Below are 18,253 nucleotides of genomic sequence, written 5' to 3'. Positions count from 1 at the left end.
TTTCCTTTCTCTTTGGAGTGTTACAAGCTGATTGTGCATAGATAAGATCCCTGAAGTTGCAAAGACTAAAGTCTCAAAACCAAAGAGATATTCTTTATCAAATCAAAGTTAAGACTCTGCCACGCCCCCCTAAAACGGCTCGTTCTAACACGCCCCCACATATCTACCTCACTACGTGGAAATATTTGCATAATGCGGCCCTAATGTGCACGCAAAGAAAGAAGGCGTGGTTTCAGTAACCGCAGTTAGTGCTGAAGCAGCCATGTCAGGGAGACGCTGTGTGTTTCTAGGCGAAAGCAAAAGCACTTTATTTGGCCTTCCGAAAGTAGATGCATTTAGGAATCTTTAAGATTACTTACAACAGAACAGCAATGCATTTTATGGACGACCGTTTCGTGAACCTAGGAGAGGAGGTCATTCTTTGCTTTGTTATGACAATCTATTGCTATGACAATCTGGCGCTTCTGAATCAGCTACTGTTTTGTTATTAGTTTAAGTATTTGCAATTGACTGTTCAAATGCGGAGTTTTGCGCATTGTGTGTGTGTGTGTGTGTGCGCGCGCACGTGCATGTGTGTGTGAGAGAGAGAGCAAGACAGCATCACATTACAGTAGAGTCAGCTGTCTTAACCGTGGCTTGTGTACTGCATCATTACTGTGTCTGTTCCCCTTTCGGGCTTGAACTGATGGTAAAACTAATGACATTATTTACTGTCTTTACATTTATTTTGAAAGATGAAGCTCGCGATTATGGTAAGGGGCGTTACATTTCCGACGAGTGCTTGTGGTGTTCGGCCAATCACAATGCACTGGGTCAGCTGGCCAATCAGAGCAGACTGCGCTTGTCGGAAGGAGGGACTTTGTAGAAAACGAAGCGTTTGAGAGAGGCGGGGCATATAGGACCTACAATAATGTACAGTATTTGAAAAATAATGTGTTTTTTGAACATTAAAGCATTTCAACATATTCTGTTACACCAGATACACAAAATAATGATCTTTAAAAAAGCATCATATGACCCCTTTTAAAAAAGTAATCTGATTACATAACTTGCATTACTTGTAATGCGTTACACCCAACACTGATTATGAAGAATCTTGCTGAAAGATTTCTGTCCATAGCACAATTACAAGTGAAAAAGTATGAAAATGGTTCAATATGACAATAAAAATAACCACTGCACATCTCTGAGCAACAGAGTTTTTCTGAACGAATCAGTTGTGCGAATAATTCAGCGGCTCACTTTTAAAGACAGTGGATGCGTCTGAAATTGCATGCTATCCTATACCTCCTACTGAACAGATGGCCATTCTATTCTATTCTATTCTACTAAAAAACACAAAACCTTGCAACAAAACTGCTTCAAAATTCAGGTTTTTACCCTACCAAAGATATCCCTGCCACTAACACATTGCTTCACTTAATCCTTTCTCTCTCCATATGAAGTCCTGACTCTTAAAAATATCTTGCTCATCCAAGTCAGGGTTATGTTCGAGCAGAGAAGTGGGTCAGGGTACCTGTGTTAAAATCGATCTGTTCTTTGCTTTCTCCCTGTGAGAGCCAATCCAAATCTCTCAGACAAATCAGATGCCGTGGAGGAAAAACAACAGAGTGGAGACTTCAAACATTTTGATATGTCGAATTGATCCAGCTTCACATCTATGCATGAAAGAGCTTCTGAGCTGAACAAGCCAAATGATTTGATTCTCAATTGCCTCCTTTGCCTTTTGTGTCTTTTATGGGTCTTCCTACTCATCTGTTTTGATACTTTAACACAGCCTTAATGCCCAAACAGAGGTTTTAGTTAAATATTTCTGTTATTCCCTTCTTAAGTAATGAAGAATGATTATTAAATGGTCCATAGTTCTGGACATGTCTGTTTTGGTCAGTCACTCTTGATATTCATGATGGCAGAGATATTTTTCATGGTTTGTCTATTCTTACTCCATTATTCTATGTTTACAACAAATCACTTGTTTCTGTCATTAAATGTGCTCTGTTCCAAAACCTAGTGAGCTGCCTAGAGAGGCATTTCATTATTGGAATGCTCCCAACACAAAGGCTGTTCTAGTCATCTAGCCTACAGTAGATACATAGTTTTGGAATTTTAGAATTTAAAATTTTAGGGAACTATCACATACATATTTTGTGGAAGCAATCCCAAAATGCATTTTGCCTAAAGGTCTGTTCACACCAAGGTCAATACCAATAACTATAAATTTTGAACAATTGTTCTAATTCTGTGGAGAATAGTAAAGTCTACAGAGGAACAATGTCAACAATATCACTTTTAGAAAGAACAATCCTATCACTTTTTCTAGTTGATGAGCAATAAAAATATTAAAAGTCTATCAGGATCTATCCAACTTTAAAACACTTGAGGTATTAAAGTGTCAGACATAACATCTCGGTTATGTACGTAACCCTCGTTCCCTGATGGAGGGAACGGAGACGTTATGTTGTGACGACATAACGGGTTTACTTGAGAGCCCCAATCCGCTCTGACTTTAAGAGAAAACGCCAATGAAATTTGGCTAGTGGATTTTGCATGCCTGAGCCACTCCCCGTGCATACGGGTATAAATAGGCGACAGGTGCATCCACTAATTCAGGTTTTACGCAGAGGAGCCGAGAACGTGTCCTTGGCAACCAGTGATGGTTTGAGGTTGTGACATGGGGACATAACGTCTCCGTTCCCTCCATCAGGGAATGAGGGTTACGTACATAACCGAGATGTTTCCTATCTGTTGGTCACTTCGAGTTATAACGTGACGACATAGGGGGTCCATGGAAAGCGCCACAACCTGCACCCTGTGGCATTGCAAATGTTGACAAGCAGCCACGTGTCAGACAAATGCTATGCAAATGTCGTAACCTTCCCAACGCCCCTGCGCAAATTCGCTGACCTTGGCACCTGCAGGGACCAAAAGGTGAGTACATCACTGCTGGAGATAGCCATGCCACTGTTCCTACCGCAGAAAACCTTCTCTTAAGAGAAGGGACTTCGACCTTCGTTAAAGGTGCTTCATGCCTTTCCTGTTTTTTTGTTTACAGCTTGGCAGTAACCATGGAGAAGCAAGCCTTCTGTAGACGGGTGCTACGGAGGCCACATCCTACCCAGGATGAAGTCTGCCAGAGAGGCGCCGTGCGCCAATGCATATGAGGAGGCGACACTCCGTGTCGAGTGAGCTCTCACCCGCAGGGGGCACGGCTTGCCTTGGGACTAGTACGTAAAGGCGATGGCATCCACTATCCAGTGGGTCAACCTCTGCTTGGAGACAGCCTTCCCTTTCTGCTGACCTCCGTAACACACAAAGACAAATGCACAATGCTCTTACGGGACACAGCAAAGCTAAGGGTGGGTCTGCCTGCTCCGAGGGCAGTGCTTGCAGGTTCACCACCTGATCGCGAAAAGGCATGGTGGCAACCTTGGGCACGTATCCAGGCCGGGGTCTCAGGACAACGTGAGAGTAGGCTGGCCCGAACACAAGGCACTCTTCATTCACCGAAAATGCTTGGAGGTCCCTGACCCTCTTGATGGATGTGAGAGCGGTCAGGAGTGCTGTCTTAGCAGACAGGAATTTAAGCTCAGCTGAATCCAGCGGCTCAAAGGTATCCCTCTGAAGGCCAGCCAGGATGGTAGAGAGATCCCAGGAGGGCACCAGGGGTGGCCTAGGAGGATTTAACCTTCTGGCACCCCTCAGGAACCTGACGATGAGATCGTGCTTTCCCAGGGACCGGCCGTCTACTGCATCGTGATGTGCTGCGATAGCAGCCACATACACTATCAAGGTGGAGGGTGACAGCCTATGCTCCAACCTTTCTTGCAGGAAAGAAAGCACTACTCCAATCGTGCATCTTCGGGGGTCTTCTCGACGAGAAAGAACACCAGTTCACGAACAGACTCCACTTCAGTGCATAGGCTTACCTCGTAGAGGGAGCTCTAGCCTGAGTGATGATGTCTACCATCGGCGGTGGCAGATCACTTAAGTCTGCCACGTTCCATCCAGGAGCCACACGTGGAGGTCCCAGAAATCTGGAGGCGGGTGCCAAGTCCCTGAGAAAGAAGGTCCTTCCTCAGAGGGATGCGCCAGGGAGGGGATGTCGGGAGGAGCATGAGTTCCGAAAACCAGGTCTGGGTGGGCCAGTAAGGCGCAACCAGCAAGACCTGATTCTTTATAGTAATAAACAGAATGTCTGTCATCTGTCTAGAATATAATGTTGTTCGTTTAGCAACATGCGAGTTGAGTTGCCTAGGTAGAGCAAATTGTTCACTTATTGGGTTGCCATCTAAGACAGCCTTTGTAGGCAATAAGGTAGAGAGGCAGGTTATGGAACAGATATATGATGTTTCTTATTATACTTTTAACAGTGTTAACTAATGTCAGTCCCTTTGTCTCATGTGACCATTTCATTTGTCTTATTTGTAACCACTTAAGCATTTCAGACAAGACATAAGCATGCCAAACCTCGACAAGGAAGCTTCTCTTTCTCCCAAGGCCTTACATTCTCACTGTCTCTCCATCTTAGTTAAAGGTACGCAGTAGTAGCCCCCAGGTGTGTAAAATCCCTGCATTATCACAGGTGACCTGGTTTTGTGGAGCACATCATGACAACAGATGAATCATGTTGCTTAAACAACAGAAATACCACCAGATCCTTCAATGACACTATTTTAATTCAGCTCCTTGTCCAGACTTTTATTATTCTGTGAGTAGTTTAATGCAACTCACTTCTCGCCAACAAAACTGCATTCACTACACGATCCATCAAGTGCATCTAAAACCCTTGACTTTGTTTGACTTTATAACCTCCAGTTATTTTCACATTACATCTTTACTCAAGTTTCTGCGCTGGCAGCTGCTACCAGAATCATATTCAAGACACTGCTTTCAGCCAATACAGTCACTGGCTTGGTGCCCTTCTACCTGCAATCCATTACCTAACCATACACCACACTCAGACTAATGTGACTGGCTACATCCAATTTGGTCGTCTAGGTTTCTTATCACTCCACATAAAAGCCATTTTCACTTGGCCAGGTCAAGAAATCTTTCCATACTTCAGCAGAATGCACTGTGATGTGCTTAGTACAAATATAAATCAGTAGAAAAAGCCAGAGAAATGTTGATTATGCACTGTGGTGCTCTCGTGAATGGCGGCGGACTGATCCGGAAGAGAAGAAATTGTTGAATGAAGTCGTTATTTTTGTTTTCTTTGCGCACAAAAAAAGTATTCTCATAGCTTCATAAAATTAAGGTTGAACCACTGATGTCACATGGACTATTTCAACAATGTCCTTGCTATCTTTCTTGGCCTTGATCGTGGTAGTTCTCTTGGTCAGAAAGCTCTCGGATTTCAACAAAAATATTTTAATTTGTGTTCCAAAGATGAACAAAGAACTTATGGGTTTGGAACGACATGAGGGTGAGTAATTAATGTACTACTAATGTACTACTATTAAATGTACTGTGATACGTCGTGTTAATATTTTTAAAATGTACCAAATTGCATCATAACCATTGCAAATGTGCAATTACAAATATTTTTAAATACATGACATGGAAGTGTAAATAGAAATGACTTCAAAGCAGTTTTTGGCAGTACCATATTTCAAAGACAAAAGTCTTATCTAAATTCTACCTACAGTAAGTTGTTCAAAACAGTACTTAAAAGCTTAAGTCATTTAATTTAATGTAATTTTAAACTATATTACATTTATATAATTGCAATTAACATGCAATTAGGTGTCTGAAAAAATACAGTAGCAAATATAAGTATGCATATTTTTTTAAATATATTACTTAGACAATAAGTACTGTTTTGTAAAGCACGCTAAGGTATATTTCTTTTTCACAAGGGCTGCGAGAGCATCACATTTATGTTAAATGGGCTAAAATGTCTCAAGAACTTATGTTCCTTTTATTCGGCTGTGATGCGTCCCACATTTATAAACACAAGAAAACATTCTCTGTGAACAGTCCCTTATGTAGACAATAAGCATCAAGGCACCTCTCTATAATTTGGAGAACAGCTCATTTATGCACTTTCTTGTGAGTCATTAGCTGCTTTTCCACCGTCAGGCCAGTACGAGCCAGTGCTTTAAACAGGCCGGGCAGGGCTAATAGCCTCGGACCTGTAGCACCGAGGCCAAAATCACGCTGAGTTTCCACCGTCGGGCCAGAAGCTCCGCTGCGCTTCACTAAAACCCGCCCTTTAAACGCCTCTCAGGAACAACAAAGAGAAGTTATCAGAAAACTAATAAGAAATAAGTCACTGGAACTAGCGCAATCACAAAACGAACATGATAAAAGTGAACGTTTGTTTGCATGCTTTGTTAAAGATTTAAATCCAAAAGCATCGATGTTTTACAATAATAAGTGATACATTGATAATAACGAATTAATTTATCAGGATTGAAAATTAGTCACAGTGAAATAAAGCAGTGTGAACATAGCCTACCTACTTATTCAGTCGCGTGTGTTTCTGTTTATTTGTAGTCAAAGTATATAGCCTACATCACATTTAGAAAGAATGATAATTTCTATATTTTTATAAAAAGCTCTCGAACAAAAAACATTATTCTATTTTTATGACATAGGCTACGTGGAGCTAAACTCTCGAGACGAGACTTATGACAGATAAAATATGTTACTAAATAAATACAAGATTATGATAGAGAATAAGAAGCTGACGTCTTATTTCTTCAAGCGGTCGTATTTACCACGTTTACTATGGTAACGTTAATGGCTAGCGTGCATAGTCTTTTGCATCACTTATAACTATTTCTGCCTTGTATGGTGATCATAATCCACAATGGATCAAGTTATTTCAAATACTCGCTGCTGTCTGAAAGTGAGTTTTGAACTAAAATTATTTTAAAAGCCTTTAATGCTGATGTTATAGCTGTTAACTTTATTAAATGATCCGCGGCGCTGACACTCTCCAGACGCAGAGAAACTCCGCCTTTGTTCATAACCACTCCTCTAGCCCCATCTTGCCTGCTTTGACACAAGGTTTTCGTTGGTAGGGTTGGGTATCGTTTGAGTTTTTTTCGATTCCGGTGCCAAATCGATACTTTTAAAACGTTTCTGGTGCCTAAACGGTGCCTGAACCGATACTTATAAATAAATAAAAATTCCCCCCAAAAATTATGGATTGGCCATTAGCACTATAAACACATGATGTCTGTTTCATTCATACTGGACGCCAGAGGGCGCCATCCCACAGAAAATCCACATATCCAGTCACAGAAGTAGAGAACTCATGACCCTCCAGGAAATCCCTTATATGGACAAAGGCATCCCTATTATATCTGTAACTGAGTAAACAGAACATATAAACGTTTTGAATGATAAAACAAAGACAATAAACACTTGACTGCAACAATATAGTTTATCTGTGTTATTTAAGCCATCTCTGGTATTTTCATAATTATTAAGTATATTTATAATAGGGTGACCATATTTTAGTTTTCCAAAAAAAGGACAGTAGGGGGCGGGGTTCGTTGGCGGGGCTTCACCTAACAGCATACCTAGCAATGTTTTTTTTTTTGTTTGTTTGTTTATTTTGTTTTTATAATAAATAAAAAGAAAACAAGTGGAAAGAATAGCAAAAGAATAGGGAATGCTAGAGTTAGAGGGTCATTTTTAAATAAAAATAAAACAATTCAATAGAACAGAAAAAGAACAGGTAATGCTAGTGCTAGAAGGTCATTATTTATAATAAATAAAAAGAAAATAAGTGGAAAGAATAGAGAAAGAATAGAGAATACTAGTGTTAGAGACTCTTTTTTCTTTATAAATAAAACAAGTAGTTAGAATATAAATAGAATAGAGAGTGCAAATGTTAGAGGGTCAAGTTTTTTTATAAAAAAAACAAGCAGATAAAATTAGAAGTAGCATTAGAATAGAGAGTGCTAGAGTTAGAGGGTCAAATGAAGATGAAAGATATGTGTTTTCAGTCGTTTCTTGAAAATATTAAGGACTCAGCTGCTTGGATTGAGTTGGGCAGGTCATTCCACCAGGAGGGAACAGTTAATGTAGAAGTCCATGAAAGTTTTATCATAGGTTGAATGCAAAATGTTTCAATACAAGCATTTCAGTCAAATGTAATTTATGCAATATTTCAAACCTTTAACCCACTTGGGAAAATCAACCCATGGCAAGTTTTAAAGTAGCCCAATTCTGTAGAAAAAACAAGAGCTACCGGAGTCAGCTTTGACTGATCTCAGGTCGAGAATAAGGAGAGATGACTGACAAGACCATGCTGGAGTATTTGCTGCTCAACAAATCCTAAGCTCAGTGACAAATATATGAACTTGTAAGATGTGCTTCCTTTACACAGAGTGCGTGTGATTGTGAAATCGAAAGTGAAAGTAAACAGCGCAAACGCTCATTCAAAAATATTTAAATACACCGCATCCTGAGAGCGGCTCCCTGATGCGCCAAAATTATATACAATATTAGAATGTTTAAAGGAGTGGACACAAAAATCGCGGGAGCAGGCGGCAATGGTCAGAAATTCAGCGGGAGTGGGATTAAGAAAACAGCTGAATCCCGGACATTTTGGGCAATTAGGAAAACCTGGCCAGATGCATTTTTGTAGGTCCAAAAAGAGGACATGTCCGGGGGAAAGAGGACGTATGGTCACCCTAATTTATAATCTATTGCTAATCGATGCATTCTTTTTAAAGTAGCATATGGAACTTATTTTCTGCCTCATTCTGTGTGACACGAAGCCTCATAAGATCACAAAAGGAAGCATTTGACTGGTGTTGTGGAGTAAAACGGTTATAATGTTCTCTTTTGTTGGACAACAGGTTTAGAAATGTGAATACAAGGGAGGTTTAGCTTTAGGCATTTTAATTTAAGCATGTTTAGTTTAGGGAGCTAAGTGCTAGCTACCTGCTGCCATCAGAGCAAGTGTAACTACTGCATTCATGCGCTCCTCGGATGCTCTCATTTCCCGAGTTGTGCTTTTAAGTCGGAATGTGAAAACAACATGGATACTCCCGTTACTACAAAGATGTGTTGGATTTTATATTATTAGAGCTTTCCGAATTGAGTTCACGTGCATTTTCTCAGTCGGAAAATTATTTTTACGTCCGTTTCGGAGAACCAGAGGACAAATATTTAAATCGATCGCTCAGGCATGGCACCGAAATCTGCGTTCGGATTGCCAAAAAACCCAGGCCTTTGGCTCCGAGGAAGCACCGACGAGCCACGATCAAGCCCCGGAAGTGACAGTGGAAACGCGACTGAATAAAATTCCTCTGTTATTCACTTACCTCTTAATGCAACATGCATATTTAGGCCTTTCTCTCACATCTGGCATTACTGCGCAAAGATAAATTAACTCAGCAGTGGGACAGACTGCTCATTTGGCATGTTGGCCGTATTTGGAAAACACACCACATCCTACTGCAGGAAAGCCTGTCAGATCCATATACTTCTCCAGCAGAACCCTGACCCATCTCCTATTGTGGAGGGATCGATAGCTAACCCTGTCAGTCTGTGCTTTATTTGCCTGGGCTGTATGGTCCAAACCAGTCTTGACTGCTCCTATATTTGGCCTCCCACCAGTCCCCATCAAAACAGATAAACAACATTCCTGTACTATAAATCAGAGCTAAACATTTTTGCGTGTATTTGGGGGGGTGACTCAATCAAGTGCTTCAGTGCAAATGGTTCTAGACAGATATCCTAAAAGGGGTCATATGATGTTGCTAAAAAGAACATTATTTTGTGTATTTGGTGTAATGAAATGTGTTTATGTGGTTTAAGGTTCAAAAACCACATTCATTTCCACATACTGTACATTATTGTTTCTTCTCTATGCCCTGCTTTTCTGAAACGTGTCGATTTTTACAAAGCTCATCGGTCTGAAAAGCAAGGTGTGCTCTGATTGGCCAGCTATCCAGTGCATTGTGATTGGCCGAATACCTCAAGCGTGTGACGGAAATGTTACGCCCCTTACCATATTGTGATGTCCTGTCCGGCCGGAGCGACAAGACAAAAACATTAAAACCCATTATAAACGAGGCATTTGTTACATCCAGTGGGGACATAATTACGGATTATAATGACTTATACTGTCTTTTTAAGCGTTGCGTTGCATCGTGCCGCGTAAACATAAAACCCTGTCTGCATTTGTGATCGGAGAAATGACAAACAACAAGTGCAACTCTACACTGCTCAAAAAAGGCAGTAGGGTGAACACGGTGAAATCCGATCCGGCGATCCATAGCGCAAAGCTGATGTATTTCCTCAGCGACCAGCACGGATCAGCTCCAGGCATGACGAAGCGGATATCGTCCTCTTTTAGAAGACCAAACAAAGTAGTTTCGCTTTCACAACAATACACACAGCGCCTTCACGACATGGTGGCGGTGGCAACAAAAATACTACAGCGAGAATAAAAGTGACGCCTTCTTTCTTTGCGCGAACATCTGATTCGGCTTGGCACGACCGTCAGCACTGTAGTGTCACAATAGACAAAAAAAAATCACACATGAAATGAAAATGGTAGGCTTGAAATGCTCCCAATCACAACAGCAAAAAGCATAAGCTACAACAACAATCATCCTGAAATCAGACCTCTGAATCCATCAGAAGTGGAGACACTGAAACATTTGATCTGACGGAATGACTTAAGCAAAGATAAGCTGGACAGATTGGTCTAGTTTGCCGGGTTTAGGGTACAGACCAATCTGCTAACCCAGTAACAAAAATATGGTCTAAGAATGTTTTGTTAACATTCCTATTAAGTCATGAATATTCATTTCTGAATATTCTCTGAATGTTCAAAACATCTTTTAAATGTTCTAAAAACATTTTTTTTAATGTTAAAGGAATATTCAATTTTATCATTTTGCAGACATTATGGGAACGTTACATTTGAATGGACGTTCTGTAACACTTAGTATGATATAAAAAATGTTAGATGTTTATACAACTTAAATGTTTAGGGGGGAAAACTAAAAAAAATCCATGAACGATGTATAAATAATGTTTTTGTGTTAATATTTTGAGAACATTTTAATACCTGATAACTTTGATCATACATTTTGTTAACATCATTGGAGAAATGTATGTTCATAACTACGAGAGAACCTTGCCAGCATATTAACCTCAGCATATTAAACTCAGAACCAGCATAACGTTCTGAGACTGTTTAGACCAGTTCAAACCAGTTAAGAACTTGTTTTTTTTCTCGCTCTTAAGCAGGACTTTATGACTACTTTACAGATCATTTGGTTTAAAATGTATAACCAATTTGCTACTTAAAAATCTATTAAAAAGCTATCATCTATGAATTATACCTGAGGATAATAATGGTAGCATTAATCACAAAAATGACAGTACAAACAATAAGAGAAATATGATCTCAGTGAATCTACCATATGCAATTCCATTTATACCTTATTCATCCAGCCTCATATTAAAACCGAAAGGCCTGTTCATACTAAGAACGATGTCTATATTAGGGTCCACACCAACAGATGACAACATATAAGTTGCAGTTATGTTTTCTGCCACTTTAAATGCTCAAGCTCTTTAAAATCGGGTGGTTTTGCCTTTAATAAAACCATTGAATATTGCAGAGACTAACACTAAATAACACGGCATTGAAAATAAGTGGCATTGAGGCAGTATGTGATCATTAGAACTTAGTAAACAAATCATATCAGTAGTCATGCTGCTTATTCAATCTCTGGAAATTAAATACGCCATGAACTTTCACTCGGCTGAACTGCTCAAAATGAAACTCCAAATAAAGAATGGGTTTTGCTAAAAAGCTCAGTTATTCTGCTGTGGAAACTATTACATAAAATGGATAATACCAGGACTAGGATTTGGGCTAAAAAAACAAATGCATTAATTTGTTGTGTCATATTGACATAAATAGGGCATGGTTAGGGGCAGTCAACTCAAGCTCAACATGCTTTATGAAAGCAAGAGAACAGACTCTCAAAAAGAGAGGAAAGACATGTAATGCCACTTGGCTGATTCTGATTCTTTTATTTTCTTCTTTTTTGTCACTATATTAAATTTACTGTATAAGCACTATAAAATGATTCTTTTAAAAACTGTTCACTGAAATGTTCCAAAAATTGCTGTAAAAAAACATTTTTGAAGTGTATATGGCAAGTTCTTGACAAAGAATATAATAAACATACAGTGTACATAATTTTTCATTGAACATATGTATGAGTAATTATAGGTTAAGTTTCCTTCAGAGGCATATGAGGAGGGGAATCAACTAAAATCCAGATCTGGCTTGTTCCAACACAAATTAAGCACTGAGAGAAGACAGAAAATGAGGGGAAGAAGAATGAAACCAGAAACCAGATTCAAACTCATGTCACCCTAACACAATGTACATACATTTCTAATGCTCCTTGCCAAGGCCCAAAGCCACTGACCTCTAGTGACATTTGAACGGGATGAGATACTGACAGTGAATAAGGCTATTGAGATTGACTCAAACAGTGTTGAATCAGTGAGGTTGTGGAGCCTCCTGTGGCTTTAAATAGTCAAGCCCTGTATGAGGCCGAAGTTTCATTCATTACCCAGTTCATCATATATTCCTCTGCTCAGACAATGCCATCCCTCACAGCTCCGACCGCAGCCGCGGCCAATGAGAGATGATGTGAGGCCAATTTCCACTGCGATGGATTCAAGACATGAAGCGAGGACGGATGGGGATTGTGGAGATGGATGAGAAGGCAGGCTTATTGTTAGTCGGCCCAGTACAGTTGAAGCACTGTATTAAGCTGACTGTGACATTCATGTTTAATAACGCCAATCCAAACAGCGATCTGTCATTCAAGATGGGTGAATTGAAAAAAATTGAAAAATTTGAAATTTTGTGTGAACACACACACACACACACACACAAATAGGCTACACTGTAAAATATTAATGTGAATTTCCAGAATAGTCCTGGCTGCTAGTTGCTGTATTTTCACAGTATAGTTTTACAGACCAGGGAATATGTGAGCATTTATGTCCCAAACAGTAAGTTGTTCATTTGATTTCCAGGGAATGCATGAAGTTATAAAACATATTTCTCTCATGAAAACTGTCAGAGAGTTTAGCATAGTAATATACATGGCAATGTTAATGTGGGTCTTGGTGAAATATATCTGCAATGCTGCAGCGGCAGAGCAAGCTCCAAGGCTTGCTACTGCCAATACATCCAAGGACATGCTGCTGTGAGCATGTAGGAAATTCTGCTGCTGCACATATATGAAATAACCCCATATTTAACATACATGACATTACCTCTGAGCATATCTATACAGGTGGAGCTGAGGAAGGTGGAGGTTTCTGAAGTGCACTGCAACTGCTACAGCAAGCACTAGCCGACTATTTGAATATTGAGCAGTGAGCTCATTGGCTGCTGATGTGAAAAGAAATGAATCAACTGCGCCATGTAAATAATGATGTGATTGTATCAAATTTAGATCTATCGGCCTGTGGTATCTAGCATTTCATGACAGAACTTTGCATATTTTAATGCAATAAGACGCTTTGAATAAATGAAATATTATTACATTTAAAATAAATGTTTTCTATACTAATATATTTTAAAATGTAATTCATCCCTATGATGGCAAAGCTGAATTTTCAGGAGTATTTATTCCAGTCTCCAGAGTCACATGATTGGCTACTTTTTTATTTTAATTTTTTTTGTGAAGACCATGCTACATTTCATTTCTGGATACTTTGATGAATAGAAAGTTCAAAAGGACAGCATTTATTTAAAATATAATATTTTGTAATGTTATGAAAGTCGCACATATATACTGTCACATTGTAAAAAAGGCTCCAAACAATTGAACAGTATTATATACGTTTTTACAGTTCCCAGTCAAAGTCAACACTAATTACCACATTGGTAACTTCCAACAAAATCCATCCATTTACAATCTTATCACATAATGCACCACAATTTTGACAACTTTTTAACACTGTAATTAATATTTATATATTATATATTATATATATATATATATATATATATATATATATATTAAACACGAAGCAGTCATCAGAGGGAAGAGATGCCTTTTCGCCAACATTATCTGTCTTTCTATTTCACATAAACACACACCCCCGTCAACACCTCCACAGACGTGCCTCCACATAGAGCAAAGAAGAGATTTATGTCCATCCTTTGCAATCACACAAACATGGAGACTATATGACTGCTTGCATACATCGGGTGCAGCACAACTTCATTACCAAAGAGCCTAATGCTAAACATAGCACATTTATGCCACACAAGAACCAATCAGTCCTCTTAAAATTCCTCATTAATGCTGCTTCATATCTCCAGTTAACTTATATCTCTGATCTCTCCTTCAAAATGCTTTCATACCGCTTCAAAGTCAAAAATCAGCAGGGAAACATGCAGTACAGATGATTCCCAGATCGAGCACTTGAACTACGCATCCACTTATTTAAAGAAACAACAGGAACAGTGTGTTCTGTCCTATAAGAAATGTGTGCATGTGTGTCTTTGCGCGATTATTTATTTTCAATCGTTCGAGGGAGTATTTGTATAATTGATCTCCATTAATGCTCCAGCGATTATTTGGTTATGCATATGTGTTCAATGAACCTATCAGTCACTACTAAATGCACATTACTACCAAAGGTCATGTTAACAAGACCAAATTGTCTCAGAATTTGAAAGACATTAATGTGTATCAAATCGAATGAATAGTTTTCTTTGAAATGCAATATTCTGACATATCAGCTGTTCACACTATGTGGCTATTTCTGCTACATAGCCGAAAATTACAGATAACTGCTCGTCTACCCACATCTCCCAGCATAGCCACGGATTAAGTGTCGGGACGCTTCACGGTATCTGTAGACTAAAAGCAAATCCGTGTTCGATGCCGCTTCTGTAATTTGCATATAATATGCATGACCCTTTCAGGTTTGTGAATGATCAGGCTTCTTTTCCTTGGTGTTTCAGCACCAAATGTTGAACAAAAAGCATTCAAAATAAAATAAATTTTTATGACTCCAAAACTAACTAAAATGAATAAAAATGGTATTAAAAATTATATATATATAATTTATTATCATTTTTTTTATACATGATATATTACAAACCTTTTTTCTTGCAATTCTGAGTTTATACCTTAGAATGTCCTTGTAATTATGAGATTTAAACTCTCAATTTCATAAAAATGGCACAGCAAATATGAGATATAAACTTTTTGAGAAAGATTCTGGGGAAAAAAAGGCAGAATAGCACAATATATAAATTCAGAATTGCAATGTGAAATTAGAATAGTATAATCAGAAAATAAATTCTGATTTTATAGCTCGTAAAATATAAAAGATTATTCGGGGAATTATATAACTGAATTGTCAAACTTTTACAACCAATGTAATGATTTTCAAACAATGGCCGTCCTAATACTAAAACTAAAATAAATATTAAATTGAAATATTGAAATGAGAAAATACAAACATGACTATAATAATTTGTGTGTGGACAGATTTCTTGACAGGTATTGACAGAGTAATCCAGCAATGGTCCAGTGGTAAGTGGTAGTGGATAAGCTTGTGTTAATAAAATGGTTGGCTGTTAAATCACAGGGAAACATAGTCAAAGTGATGTACTAATGTTCGGTTCAGCCTAATTGAACACTGTCTTGTCAATTAAGCAGAAAGTTTATTCTGTTTCTAATAGAAGGTTCTTAAAATGTCTGCAATTACTTTCCTGGCAAAGGCTCAAGGCACTAATAGAATATGGTGGAGGGAAAGAGCAGGCTTTAATTTCAAAGCAACATTAAATGCATTGTGTATAACCTTAAAATTGAATGGAAAATGAGTGCAAGGTATGCTTAAGCAAACATCAAATATAAACTTTACATTAAATTTAACAGGTATTCAAATGTAGTGTCTGTTTTCTGGGGTGTTGTAATGGTTAAGGTCCAGAGCAGTTAACTGGAAGGTTGCTGGTTCAGCAAAGAGTGAGCCATGAGCCAACACCACCGGACCCTTGAGCACAATGCACTAAAGCCCCTGAGCGAAGCACTTAAAGAAACATTTCATCCAAAAAGACCTTCCACACCCATATGGCTTTCTTTCTTCCTTAAAACCTAAGAGGGCAGTTTTTTTGTACAATATACTGGACAATCTTTTTAATATCATGAAAGTGAATAAGGACTGGGGATGTCTCTAAAGTGTCTTTACTCCAAATCTTCTAAATTCAATACAGCTGTTTTATGTGAAGAACAGAGGTTGATATTTTATAATAACTTTATTGTGCTTTTGTGTCCCTTTGAAGCTTGAAAGAATGAGAACTTTCAAGCTTCAAAAAAAAGCACCAAATATAAAAAAAGTGCAAATTGTAAGCCATTTTATGAAGCCATATGAAATAATTTATTTTTTATAAGATTTTCAGTGAATAATGACTTATACTTATATAATACTTATAATACATAATGTCAAATATGGCACACAAGTTGTGCTAGACTGTAACATATATTTTCAGCATAAATACAACAAAGATTACTGATGTAAAAAAAAAATACTATTTCAGGTTTTCTGCTTCAAAATGTGTTGCATAGCATTTGCATTGTTTGTGAAATTTACTAGCAATTACTGAGAGAAAATTGTAAACAATTGTCAGTGTACTTTTAAAATACATTTAAAATATACATGTAAACTTTTATGTTTCTATGTTGCTTTTATGTCTTTTTTAAGCTTAAAAGCATCTGTCCTCTTTTATTGTAATTGCATGTAAAAGAGCGACTAGCTCATTATTCAAAATGTCTCTTTTTGTGTTCTACAGAAGAAAGAAAGACATTCGGATTTGGAATGACATTAAGATAAGTCAATGATGACAGAAAATTCATTTTTGGATGAACTATCTATATAACCCCAGATCCAAGGGAATTTTCTCTGTAATTTATAAGTTTGTGGTTGCTGTTCCATGGCGACTTTGTGGGAAAGCCATGGTTATAAATAAAGATTCAAGAGTTACAGATTTATGGAAACTGTAACTTGTTATGTTACGGCCTTCTTAAGATGAATCATTTGTTTTGTAGCTATGGTAAGTGATTTTAGATAAAAACCATCTGGTAAATGAATAAATGTCAATTTAATTCAGGACTACCATGAAACGCACTGACTCTCCTACCTGCAGTGCACGTCAAGACGGCAAGTGCTGTGCAGCTGAAGACAGTTGGGTTTGGTCTTATCCTGATAGGAGCAGGAGGGTACAATGGTCTGTCTCCTTCTTTCAGCACAGGCCTGGTCCTTACAGGAGCAGAAGAGCAGCCCGTAGCTGTATTGCGAGTCAACACGCTCAAAGAACTGACGCAAGGCCTTGTGGCAGCGCTTTCTGTTGCAGCTGTCCTGCGACTGAGGCTGTGAGGGTTGCTGGCCCTGGGTCTGCGCACGGGTGCAGGTGGAGATGTAATTGGAGCGCTGGCGCTTGCAGTTTTCATTCAGGTTGCAGGCTTTGGTGGCGTCCAGACAGGGGTTGCATGGGCGGCTGGGATCTGAGCAGTGTGGCTGGCCTTTACTTGTGCCAGAATGTATGCCTACGAGAAGAAAGCAGGAAAAGTTAAGTGTGATCGAACACAAGGGTGTTTGTGAGAATGATATAAAGAGAGCGAGAGGGGAATTGAGAGTGGGTGTGCATAGGAAAATCTGCACTGACCATGAGCTGCACTGTCCCACATACTGTACACTCCTTGACAGATGAATAGGACAACTCTAGCACAACAATGAACTTTTTAGATCTGTTTCCAAGTCAGTGTGCCGATTGTGGCACTTTCGGAATACACACACACACACACACACAGATGTTGGTACACATATCATTATAAGGACTTTCCATACGCGTTTTTTTTATACCGAGCAAATTATATTTGCTATGCTCTAACCGTAACTCCACCCTAAACATTTATACATTTTTAATAATAAAAAACTGTTTATTTAGCAGTTTGAATTATGGGACAGCTGGATGTCCTCATAATGTAGGGCAGCTAGCTTGAAACCTGAATACACGCTACATTGTATTCACTGGCCCTTTATAATGTAGGTCACACACACACACACACACACACACATATGTTGGTTTTTATGGTTTACGGGGACTCTCCATAATGGTTTTTATACTTGACAAACCGTATTTTCTATCGCCCTATGCCAAAACCTACCCCTTACATGAAACTTTGTGCATTTCTAGATTTTCCACAAAAAAAAAACTAAT

The 18,253-nt window shown here is 38.7% G+C and overlaps 1 protein-coding gene across 3 annotated transcripts in view; it reads right to left on the bottom strand.

Annotated features, from left to right (window-relative positions):
* Positions 1 to 18,253, bottom strand: part of LOC107559068 (GDNF family receptor alpha-2-like) — an 87,192-nt gene that overhangs the window by 26,118 nt on the left and 42,821 nt on the right. For 2 of the 3 annotated variants that reach the window (XM_016242800.1, XM_016242802.1), the window contains exon 4: positions 17,174 to 17,579. The exons of the other annotated variant lie outside the window; for it this stretch is intronic. In XM_016242800.1, coding sequence (XP_016098286.1) covers positions 17,174 to 17,579 — 406 coding nt within the window. The remainder of the gene's footprint in view (positions 1 to 17,173; positions 17,580 to 18,253) is intronic. 3 annotated transcript variants of the gene reach the window in all.

Source organism: Sinocyclocheilus grahami, unplaced genomic scaffold, assembly GCF_001515645.1.
Source record: "Sinocyclocheilus grahami isolate Dianchi unplaced genomic scaffold, SAMN03320097.WGS_v1.1 scaffold673.1, whole genome shotgun sequence".
Classification (NCBI taxonomy): Eukaryota; Metazoa; Chordata; class Actinopteri; order Cypriniformes; family Cyprinidae; genus Sinocyclocheilus; species Sinocyclocheilus grahami.
The sequence above is the reverse complement of the archived record's forward strand: the minus strand, read 5'-3'. Positions and strand labels throughout refer to the sequence as shown.